Below are 12,904 nucleotides of genomic sequence, written 5' to 3' on the forward strand. Positions count from 1 at the left end.
ATGTTTTTATGTGAATTTTATTTATAAAAAGAAATTAATATACAAGTATGAGAAGGACGCTACACATGATCGGTCTCAATTCTTCAAAGGATCCTCACGTCGTGACTTTTTCGTAAATATCGGTTTTTTTTTCCCTAGTATTATCGAGGATGGATCTGTGCTCTGTGCAATGTACTCTGGCTAATGTTGAGGATGAGAGATGAAAGAACTAAATAAAATGAGCAAGAAGCAAAAAAAAGGACGGTGATAAGATTAACAATAGTAATGATACATCCTAGTGGTAGGACTGTTCTGATCGGGGGAAAAATCCCCCCCGATTGTAAGAAGACACACTTTTCTTTCTAATATCGTTTGAGAATTAGACGCCTATTATGGTGACAACATTTAACTGCTGTACGACGCGCGCTTATGTGCATCCGGTAATCACACATTTGACACTCTTCGACGTTTACGAACTACACGGTGTTGTGGAAATTAATCCAGAGAAGCTTTGCTATCGTAATAAACGCGATTTTCCCCGCCATTCAATCCCGTTCGTTACAAAAAAAAAATAAATATGCGTATCAGTAGTTCGTTAAACGCTTCAATATTTGTTGTTAGAAATATCTTTCTATCTTTCTTTCTATCTATCTTTCTTTCTTTCTTTCTTTCTTTCTTTCTCTCTCTTTCTCTTTGTATTTCACAATTTATATAAATGTATGTTTATAAAAGTATATATGGATGTAATAAATGTCGTTTATAAATTTGTGCAACTTACAGAAGTATTAAGCTACAAATACCTATTATACTTTAGGAAATTAAGTCTAGGTGATTGCTAGTTCATTATTCGTATATTGATATCTTCATTAACGGCTTGATAAAATGAAGCGAGAGCAGTATATGTAACGTGTTGCTCCAATCGTCAGGTCGATTTTCGTTATAGTGCGAAGTAATCGAAAGAGATCCCATCTTCTTGGTAAATCATTACCGATAACACTAAGTGAATGATAAACTAAAGGACATTGATATTATGACGGATGAACACGACACTTTGCCTTTCGTAATCGTTAAGAATATGTTGCGGCGCGCAATCCCTTCTAATCGTTGACAGATTGATTTTTATCATTACTATTTTTTTGTTTTATACAGTAACACATTTAGCTACAAACATACACTATTACTTACTACTTTTTAACAAACTCTGTGAAAAGCAACGCCCCTCCGGATTTTTCTGGTAGATGTATTCCCAATTCTCTGTAACTATCTTCCCAAACTTCATAGTCAATTGAAAAAAATAATTATAATTATTATACTCTCTCTCTCTCTCTCTCTCTTTCTCTCTCTCTTTCGCTCGCTCTTTTTCTTACAAGAACTTAATGTCTTAATATGTGGTGGGTCGAGGGTAGCAGTTATAAGATCCTAAACGTCGTATTCGAAAAGACAAGTCTAAGGATTTCACTTCTTCTTGTTCTTGTTATTTGCGCCTCGCGGTGGCGTCACCGGCCGCCCCGCGTTCAAGCCGCCGTAAGTGAATTTCCTCTTATCGGCCGGCTTTAAAATTTGAAAACTGCACATGAGAGTCTCGTCCACCGACATCATGGCACCCGCATTGTCAAATTCACCGCAGTAGTTCGGAGCCGAGAATAACGTCACCAATTGTCGTTTGGCGAAAAATTCATAGCCATCTTCTACCACCTGCGCATAATCGTGTTCATTTTTTAATTGCATTTCATGGAAACTTAGTGTAAACTTGTCAGATATCTATCTACTTGTATGTTTTTTTACCTGATGCGCACGGCATATAAGATCGAAGTCATGTTTGTGTAAAAACTTAGCAACAACTTCTGCGCCGAATGTAAACGATACACCGCGATCATTTTCGCCCCAGCCCATCGTGTCCTTATCAGGATCAGACCACAATAAATCACAGAGTAATCCCTGATCAGGTACATCCGTCGGTCGCATGATACGTCTAATCTGCTCCATACTCTGCAAATCCGGACTCAAGCCTCCATGGCAGCAAAATATCTTTTCATCCACGATTGCGGCGACAGGCAAACAATTGAAGCAATCGGTAAATGTCTTCCACAATTTAATATTGTAACGACGTTTACCTGAAATATATGACTTTATTATGTAGAAATAACAAGGTGCAAATGATTCGAAAGAAGATCATGATATAATACTTACATTCATCATAAAATCCATATATCCTATTGATGGATGCGCATTCATGATTTCCTCTTAATAAGAAAAAATTTTCTGGATATTTGATCTTGTAGGCAAGAAGAAGACAGATAGTCTCTAATGACTGTTTCCCTCTATCGACATAATCTCCTAAGAAAAGATAATTACTCTCGGGAGGAAAACCACCATATTCGAATAATCGTAGTAAGTCATAGTATTGCCCGTGAATATCGCCTAAAAAAATAAAAATATTTATCATTAAATGATATCGTACATTACTAAATCTAAATTATAGTTTAAGTACCAAAAAGCGCAATTGCGCTTCTTTTCTTCCGTGTCAAAAGGTTCTGATGAGCGCTATAGTAGGTCCATTAATTTTCACAAAGTTAAATTAATCTCTTATATAAAAAATAAAAAATAAATCATCTCATCAAAACTGTTCTCCGTTATCAAGTTAAACGGTGAGATAAAATAAAGTACAATAGCACTTGTTGGCACTCTTGCAATCATCTTCAGTGCTCAAACAATTAAATTCAATTTCTTGAAGTCTCAAATTTTTACACATTAAATGCTTACCACATATTTTTAGAGGTGCTTCAAGTTCCAAAAGAATAGGTTGCGATAGAAAGATCTCACGTGATTTCAAACATAATCCTCTAATCTCCACTTCTGTCAATTGAACATTTTTGCCAGGCCTCGCTCCTCGTACTATAGAGATGTAAAAGTAATGCTCTTTTATAACAGTAATATCAAATACAAATGAATGTATGTCATAAATGCTATTTCTTTGCTCTATACTGAGAGAAAAAATGATTGCAGTAACCATCATCTCGCTATAATTTATAGCGTCAACCATATTTTTACATAGTATTCTGACTACATACTATTCTGACTACAAATTATAGCTAATGCAACACTATGGTCATTATATAATCGTAATATTCATTTATATAACCATATTATATCAATTAGTTGTTACTCCAAAACAAAATTTTTGTATAATAAAATATATTATTTTACTATATTTATATTTAAAATCATTATAACAAAATTTACATGTTGGTTATATGATTGACAGCACTATGTGTATAAGATTATTATTGCTAAAAATGAATATCCTGACTATAATTGTTTTACTAACCAATTATAGTTCTAAATATCACACACTTTTCTCTTAGTATTTAGTATCTTTTATATTGTTTAATATAATTATTAAGAATTATTATTCTCTTGTCTGAAAAAATAGAATTTAAAATAGGTCTATTTTTTATACTAATACTCATAATATTAGAAATATTTTCTGAAATAATAATTGATCAATATAAGTAAAAAAAATTAACATTTTGCATATTTTAAGAAATGTGTATTGCATAATAAAATCATTTTGTTAGCCCATTTCAACATGCAACCACAAAAAAATCCATACAAAACATAAATTATGAAGAAAGTAAAAAAAACCACAAAACATCGAAATAAATAAAAATCTTATTCAAAATCACACAAAACTTATTGATGTGATTTTTCATATTTGCTTAATATTCATAAATTTGATAATCGAATATAAATAAAACCCAATATAATCTAGCGTTCATAGACGCAAAAAAAAATCATTATCCATCATAAGAATACGGAAGAGGTTTAAAATTCTCTCGTGACATGCAGCAAGGAAATTTCATTGATACGCAAAGACGGATCTAACCAAAATGCGTGCAATAAGAGCAAGGCTTATATACGGCCGTATTTTCATATAAACAAACTACCGTGCGCGCGGACTTCGCTCCGAATGGCGAAGTCCATGGAGACGAGAGCCGAGATATCCATAGAAAAGAACTTTGTTTCGGCATGTTCGCGCGGTCAAATGTTACGACACTGCGTAATGATGAGAACAAGATAGTGGTGGTCAGGGCGTTGTTTTATCATGCCCTTGAGAGAGAGCGAAAGAGACTGAATCAGGCGCGCAAGCCGTCGTCGGCAGACCAACGAACGACGGTGCGAGGATGACGAAGAAACGCGCGACGAAGCGCACAGAAGCGAACAAAATGAACAAACGAGCGAAACAAACACGAACGAACGATTATTCACAACATCGTGCGTCGCCATCCCCCCCTTTTCTTCCATGCTGAGACGACACACGGCGATCGACCAGTTTTACCTTCTAAGAGCCGAGCTATAATGTTGTCAATGTTCAACTTGTCGGTTTCAGCCATCGGGCCGGGGTCTCTTGCGCGTCCCGGACTTGACACAGAACACTTAAATTACGGGAATGGATTCTCCTGGACTTCACGGGCGCGCGCCGTATGATACGCGAAATCACGCCTGCAGCTTTGTACGAGACACTCGCAATGGCCGCCCGGATAACCGCGCACTCCACTCCCTTTCGCCTCTCTCCACTCCCTCCTTCTTCAACGAACGACAATCAAGAGCGTGGCGCTCGCCTCTCGATCCCTCGAATATACGCGTCGCCTTAATTTTTTTTTTTTTTTTTTTTTTTGACGCCAAGTGCTGCCAACTAAAGTGTCGCCAATTACCCAGAAGTCGCTATTTTCCAGTAAACTCTATACATACTGGAATGAGCACCCCGAGCTTGTTTGTGACAGACAGAAAACCGATAGAGAGACAGAGAAGGCATCACCTGCTACCACGGTGTAAGAATATAAGGTGATTTCACGACCATTGTATTCTATCAAAAAATCTGTGATCAAGATGTCATAAGGCATGTCACACAAGATGTCACGTTGGTGCAAAATTCCAAGTAAAAAAGGATAGAAGATGTGGATAAATGTGGATAGAAAAGGATAGATGATAAATCTCTAAAGCACATCTATATATAATTATAGTCCTAAATAATACAAATTTTTTAAAATAAAACTTTTAATATTGTGTATTACTAACAAAATATTTTTTTATTTTTTTATAACAAATTATTTTTAGTTAAATTTGCAGAAAAAATAATTAATAATGTATTCCAGTCTTTATAAAAAATTAAGTTTTTTTAAGAAAATGAATATTTATAATTAAGTTCTGCAGGACAATAAAATTTTAATAAAATTTCTATATATGTATATATATATACATGCATATATATATATTTAATATATATGCATATATATATATATATTTAAAGTCTCTCAATACGTAGCCACCTAGCAATTCAATGTGGAACAATGACAGGAAAATCACAAAAATTTGTTGCCGTGAAATCACCTTATATTCTTACACCGTGGTCAAAGTCTAAAGTTAGCGATCTAGTACTAGTATAGACATCTGTGGTTAAAGTTAACCGACGTTGGAAAAAGTGGCCCTAAGGGCCACTTTTTCCAACGTTGGTTAACTTTAACCGACTGGTAACTTTTCAGAATAGCCAACTGAAAACTCGAAACTTGTATATGTATATGTATATACAAGTTTCGAGTTTTAAGTTGGCTATTCTGAAAAGTTACCAGTCGGTTAAAGTTAACCGACGTTGGAAAAAGTGGCCCTAAAAGATCTGATAAAATACTCCAATGACGATGAGCGCTTATACAACCGTTGTGTTTTCTCAACGCATCCAATGTAAACGCGTAACGGAAACGCGCAACGCTTCTGATTGGTTACGCGATACGCGTTCGCGAACCATACATGCCATGGGATGTCGCCCTAACGCGTTACGGAAGAGCTTGTGCAGTAGGCCTAAGCGTAGAGACAGAGAACCATAGAACTTATATACATGGAAGGAGAATAGCATATATCTCCCATAGAACTTATATACATGAAAGGAGAATAGCATATATCTCCCGTGATCCAAAAGTGTACCCAACATCTGTGCGACAAGGAAAGATAGAACATGACTTTTGTTCGCTATGCGCATGTGCACTGTCTGTACCGCGTAGATTTGAAACGCTTATTTTACGTACATATATGTAATAATCAAATTCTGAAAAAAGTTTCATAAATATTAATCGTTTATAATAAATAGTAATATTATATATATAAATATTACATATAAAATATTACTATTTAAGTTTAAAAATAATTTGTAATTATTTATGAATATAAAATACAAATGAAAGAAATATTCTATAAAAGAAAAAAAAATATATGAATTTCTTATCATTTATTTATCAACAGCACAATAATTATAAACTATATTTATTATAATTAGAAATTATAAAATATTACAATATGTGAAAATCTATAATAAACTATGTGGAACAATAAACAATAAAACAATAAACAATAAAATTACATGTGTTTAAAATGTATTAATTTAGTATACGTATGCCGAAGATATTCTTTTTTATCCTCATGGGTAGCGCGTTTTCCTTCATGATATAATCGGATTTGTACATATATATTAGAAATTTCTTTTATTAATTGATATTTATGATTATCAAATTGATTTTTGCGAGAAGCATTTTCCTTATGATTAGTCATATGCGTGAAAACTTGATCGTAAATAGTACGACATACAACATTAGTAATAAATTGTTTAATATTTTCTTTTGTAAAAATAAGATGACTGTATTCTCGAATGGCACGTTCCGCAGAACGTGATATTTCTATGACATCTTCGGAAGGAAGAATCAAATTACCTCTATTTTTAATAGCAGTCAACTTCGAAATTGCTTCGGCATTGCTAGATATTAAAAATGTTGCACATACATTACACATGTTTTTATTTCGTAGCAATTTCTTCAACTTTTTTAAATTACACGCACAATGCAAAAATCATTAATTTTTACAAATTTTGATGTTCGTACACGTGTTGTACATTACGTGATCTCACAAAGCTTACAAAGATTGATATAAACAGATATTAACACAACCTTACTATAGCTACGCGCATGCGTTCTTACAGAAAGAGTAATAGAATAAGACAGCACTATATATATTTGTTTCACTTCTTGGGTACAATTGTTTGCTCTTATTCTCCTTCCATGTATATAAGTTCTATGGCTAAAACGAACAAGCCCATTGCCGGAGGACGTCTGTTTTTGTCGCAACGTTTTTGATTGGCTAAAGACGATTAATTATAAAGCCTGAATTAAAAACATTCTCCGAGAAATTCTATCTCTTTCAAAAAAAATTTTTAACCGTAATTAAGAGATCTATAAAAATTTATATAAATAATATATAACACTATCATCAATCTTTTTACGAATGAGATCACGGACAGCCATTAACTGCTACTGAGACAAATGTTTTCAATAACGGTAAGTGGACAGGAGACAGACACCCTCCGGCTACTATGTTAGGCCCTGCGCACAATAGAGAAAATATTAGGAATAGAAATAAATATTAAATATTAAGAAAAAAAATTTGGAATTATTTTACTTTAAACAGAGGAACAAAATGTATTAGTTATTCCTAATTCTCAATTTTTAATTTATGATACATTAAGGGAATCCTGGAGTCGTCTGTTTTACCGATTTTTTTTTACAACACTATACTTTTTTTTGGTTGTGTAGAATAAAAAATCCTTTTCTATAATTAAAGTACATATGCTAACCCGGTAAAAAATTTCTCATATATAATCATGTAGCATTTAATAGAGTTATACAATATTTTACATAATTGTGTAAAAATATGTATAATTATACATGACGAAATATAAAACGTTATATATATATATATATAAATGGAGCGACTGCAGTATAGAATTACATGTAAGTACTTTTTATACATACTTATATATAATGTCCACAATATTTTATATATAATTATATATGAATTTCTGTTAGTCTAATATATGATTATGTATAAGTCTTGCATCATGTATAAACATATATAAGTAAGAAGCAAATTTCAGATATAGTCATACGCAATTGTATATGATTTTGTATAAACGAGAAATTCTGGCTAATTGTGTCACTTTTTCCTTAATTTTACTTAATGCCTTGATTTAAAAATATTTTACTTTTCTAAAAGTTTCTATACCTTTTTCTCATCGCGCGCGTGCATGCAAGAGAGGAATATAAACAAAATAAAATAAAAAAACACTATTTTACATTTATAAGAAATATATGTTATTTATTGTATTTCTAAATAATATGAGAAAAATAAATAACATGAGATATAAATACATTTTATGAATGATACAAATAGTTCGAAAATTAGTGCTTGGGGTATTTAAAGAAGAGATTTTTAAGAAAGGACCTCATCAAGTCACTCTTACTGCCCATACAGCACAGAACATTGCAATTACATTGCAGCAATGTTACAATCTTGCAAGTTGCAATGTAATATTGTTGAGACATTATTGCAACCTGTAATTGTAATATTTCATGAGAATGTGACAGCAACATTCCAGTAACATTGCAATAGCAATATTCGGTAATTGCTAGTTCGTTCGTTTACCGCTATGCGACGCGCGTTGCAAAATCTATCTCGTATTTAAGTTTTAGTCATGATGATTATATGAAACTTGCAAAGAGTGGCTAGTAAGATTAAAGACATAGTAATTATTTTTATCAGTTTAATTTTTCTGATACGACCTCAACACAGGGAATTCAGATATTGAACTGATTGTTCAAAAATTGGACAGATAAATGTCCAAATAAATAAAAATATATGCAACATTATTCTAAGATTGCAATAACAATGCATTATTGCAAATTCATTACATTGCAATATTACTGTAATCTTTCGTTACAATCTTCCTAAAAGCGGACATTTTAACGTTGCTGCAATCCCACAGCAATGATGCAACAACATTTTGCAGTGAATTTGCAATATTGCAACATTGCGATGAAAGATTGATGCAATGTGTATGCAATCTTTGTGTACTGTATGAGTATATATATATATATATATATGATGTGATGTATGTATGATTATGTACTTTATGTTTGCGCAATAAAAACACAACAAAATAAAACAAGAAAATGTATATTTACTCATACACACCTTTATATAATCATATATAAATATATATATTCATATTCATTTATATATAGGTGTATCTATTTATGTATGGACAAATTCGGTATATAATTTTGTATAATTAGATATGTACTATTTTTGTCTAATTATGTATGAGAAATTTTTTACCGGGAATACAGTCTAGACGGTCGATTTGAAAGAATTTTTTTATTCCACGCAGCCAAAAAAAAGAATTTTACAAAAAATAGAAGAAGAAACAGATTGGTACATACAGAAAAATATCATTCTATTGCTAAAAAAAGTAATTACTCGGTTTACTTTTCTTTTTTTAAGTAACAATATGTATTTTTCTGTGTGTACCTGTTTTACCTTCTATTTTTCGTAAAATTTGTTTTTTTAGCTGCGTGGCTTAAAAAATCCTTTCAAATCGACCGTCCGTACTGTATTAGCATATGTACATTTAATTACAAAAAAGGATTTTTTTTTTTACACAGCTAAAAAAAAGTATAGTGTATTTGAAAGAAATCGGTAAAACAGACCACTTTAGGATCCCCTTAATACATCTCATTTTCTGTTCTGAAATGAAATAATTCCAATTTTCTATTCCTAATATTTAATATTTATTCCTAGGCCGGTATTCATAGGCCGGTATTCATAGTCCGTTCTTATATTTAAGATTGTCTTAAGCACGGACTTATATTCGCTCTCTTCGTCACACATAGGGCTTGTTCGTTTTAGCTACACTGGGGCTGCTCTGGGTCTGCTCTACACAGGATAATACAGGACAGATAAATAGTTTGTCCTGTATTATCTTGTTTAGAGCAAACCCAGAGCTGCCCCAGTGCAACTAAAACGAACAGGCCCATAGGCCGGTATTCATAGTCCGTTCTTATATTTAAGATTGTCTTAAGCACGGACTTATATTCGCTCTCTTCGTCACACATAGATTGTGTCTGACGAAGAGAGCGAATATAAGTTCGTGCTTAAGACGATCTTGAATATAAGAACGGACTATGAATACCGGCACTATTCCTAATATTTGTTCTATTGTGTGTTATAGAGCTCAATGGAACAACATGAGCAGTCTATGGGCGGTATTCATAGTCCGTTCTTATATTCAAGATCGTCTTAAGCACGAACTTATATTCGCTCTCTTCGTCAGACACAATCTATGTGTGACGAAGAGAGCGAATATAAGTCCGTGCTTAAGACAATCTTAAATATAAGAACGGACTATGGCCGGTATTCATAGTCCGTTCTTATATTCAAGATCGTCTTAAGTATAAACTTATATTCGCTCTCTTCGTCAGACACAATCTATGTGTGACGAAGAGAGCGAATATAAGTCCGTGCTTAAGACGATTTTGAATATAAGAACGGACTATGAATACCGCCCTATGAATACCGACCTATACTTACTACTTACTACTCTCTCTATGGCTGCTATCTAGGCTGTGTTCTAAAATTCACTGTCAATGCTAACAATCTATAATTCATGTTACATTCACTATAGATTTTTAGCACTAGCAGTGCAATTGTTCTATATAAGGTCTGTTCTTTATAGCTGAACTGGCTGCACTAGTTCAGAGTTTATCTTTTTTCCTCCACGTTAGAAGAAGAAAGATAAAACTTTGAACTAGTGCAGCCAGTTCAGCTATAAAGAACAAACCTATAGTACGTCCGGAGTTATACAAAGTTCAGTGAATGTTATATGTTTAATAACATTTTATTCATTCCTGAAAAATCTTGTTCTTTTTGGATGTTGGATGTCACATACATTGAATGATTATTGCAATGTGGTCTTGCGCAACTTTTCACAACCTTTAATTTACACAATTGACAATCCCGCGCTGGCACGTGTGCAGCAATGTATGCGTGTATAATTAGTAAGTATGTGTTTTAAAATTATAGTATAATATATAATTTTAGAGATCTCTCTAATGCCAAACTGACTCAATGAATTTTATATTGTATTTTCAGAATTACAGAAAAGATGCGTCATATTGCTACATAATGACACGGTTATATTGTTGAGTAATATGAAACAATGGAATTCATAACATTAGAATTAAGGCCACGGTTGCAATCCTGCAACATATTTATCGCTATGCGAAAAGATCTCTGTTTAAAAAATGTACAAATCAAGCTTCTGGAAAGTAGCATAGTATTAATTCTCAAAGACTGCAGCATAAATTTTTTATTGCCATCTATAAAAATTATTCCTATTTCTCTATCTACGTTGAACATAATGAACAATTGGATTTGTTTCCGTTTACAAACAGCACCAGTGGAATCTGTATTTGGATCTTTCAGTACAGAAGTTGTTAATTCGGATATGTCAGTTCAATTGCTCTCCAGCTCTTCGTCGCCAATTTTAAACAATATCAAATTATTATTTAAAACATCAAAATGCACTATGTTATGTGCATGTTGTAAAAATACTATTTCAAACTCTGTTAGTTTTAAAAGATTTCTACCTTTACCTGATATAGAATATGATCAAAATGAGTGGTTTTGCTGTAAACATAATTCTGATATTTCACATGATGTACAGCCACAGAAATGGGATTACTTGTATGGTTCCTGCTTTTCTGTATTGGACAAAAATATTTTTGATAATAATGTACATATAGATAGCAAAGCAATGACTTGTACCAAGTGTTTGCTACACATAGGAACATTTCACACGCGTGATTTATTCAAGATATGGAACTGTTGTGTGGATTACAAGCCACAAAGCGATGTTTTGAGTACTGTAAATGCTACTAATCCACTTTCTGACTTTCTCCTGCTCTTAAAAGGCTTGCTCGGTGAAATTTTAGGAGAAGAAATCATTTTGCAGACCTCAGTAAACAAACAAATTCATTGTCTTTTGATAAAGCCAATGGATTACAAATTAAATTTAATTACAGAACCTAATCACAAACTGAACAGTGATACTTGCACTATTGTCTTAAAACAAATGTACGTTGCCAAAATTTTGTATAAATATGAGACAAGTAAAATTGCTAGTAATAAGTTGAACGCTACATACCATGAAGTGGGTTTGCCTATAATAGAAGCTGGATTAAAGTATTTGCTGTCATCGACAAAACGATTGCCACACGCCTATAGAGCTGCTGAAGACTGTTTTTTCGGTTATATTGTTTTACAAGAAACTGATTAAATATTACAGTTTAGAGTTACACAATGTAAATTTTTGTTGCATATATTTTGTACACTTTGTATTTTATATCTTGTTATGTACAATAAAGAACAATTGTACTATTACACACACACTATATATAATATAATATATATATTCTGTATGTAACAAGTTTAATATATACAATGATCCATTATAGACGCAGAACATCTAAATAATTTTCACAAATCTTTTTGAAGATGCTAAAAAAATCTAAAATTACTCGTGTAACTGTAATAAAAGTAAAATATTCATAAATTAAGTAAAGCTCTAATAATTATAAATTCGAAAGAACAAAAAATCTGAAGTAGATATTTAGATTCTTTATTATGAAATAGAAATCAAAATCGTTTCACTGAATTGATATTTTGTTCAGCCAAAAATTTTCAATTTTGTTTTGTATATCAATAAAAATTGTAAGATTATTAAGACGTACTTTATAATAGTTTTATTTATCTCTCATAATATTGATGATTTATTTGATTAAAAAATTAAAAGTTTTTACTGGCTTACGGAAAATACGCGTGTAATTACGATAAAAGTAAAATATTAATAAATTCGAAAGAAACAAAAAACGGCACAAGAGCTATGACATTTTGTTGCGAGTCACTATTTCTTATATTTGCAAATTATATTGAACAAGCGCAATCACAGATTAATGTCATGAAAAATGATTAATTATTAATGAATCAT

General features: G+C 32.2%; 2 protein-coding genes across 3 annotated transcripts; one reads left to right on the forward strand and one right to left on the reverse strand.

Moving 5' to 3' along the window:
* Position 1: 1 nt before the first annotated feature.
* On the reverse strand, positions 2–4,977 carry LOC105671447 (serine/threonine-protein phosphatase PP1-gamma catalytic subunit B). Its single transcript, XM_012365643.2, has 5 exons — positions 4,319–4,977; positions 2,743–2,874; positions 2,170–2,400; positions 1,765–2,093; positions 2–1,674 (listed from the first exon to the last, which is right to left on the reverse strand). Exons 1-5 carry the CDS (start codon positions 4,371–4,373, stop codon positions 1,435–1,437), a joined length of 987 nt encoding a protein of 328 aa, XP_012221066.1. The 5' UTR covers positions 4,374–4,977; the 3' UTR covers positions 2–1,434.
* A 5,675-nt stretch (positions 4,978–10,652) lies between these two features.
* Positions 10,653–12,297, forward strand: LOC105668057 (uncharacterized). 2 transcript variants are annotated; one of them, XM_012360229.2, is made up of 2 exons: positions 10,653–10,917; positions 11,008–12,297. In XM_012360229.2, exon 2 carries the CDS (start codon positions 11,075–11,077, stop codon positions 12,191–12,193), a length of 1,119 nt encoding a protein of 372 aa, XP_012215652.1. In that variant the 5' UTR covers positions 10,653–10,917; positions 11,008–11,074; the 3' UTR covers positions 12,194–12,297. The 2 variants fall into 2 exon arrangements, with proteins under 2 accessions (XP_012215652.1, XP_012215651.1); XM_012360228.2 differs by having other exon boundaries at positions 10,653–10,913.
* Positions 12,298–12,904: the final 607 nt, after the last annotated feature.

The sequence above is a fragment of the Linepithema humile genome, chromosome 4, assembly GCF_040581485.1.
Source record: "Linepithema humile isolate Giens D197 chromosome 4, Lhum_UNIL_v1.0, whole genome shotgun sequence".
Taxonomy (NCBI): Eukaryota; Metazoa; Arthropoda; class Insecta; order Hymenoptera; family Formicidae; genus Linepithema; species Linepithema humile.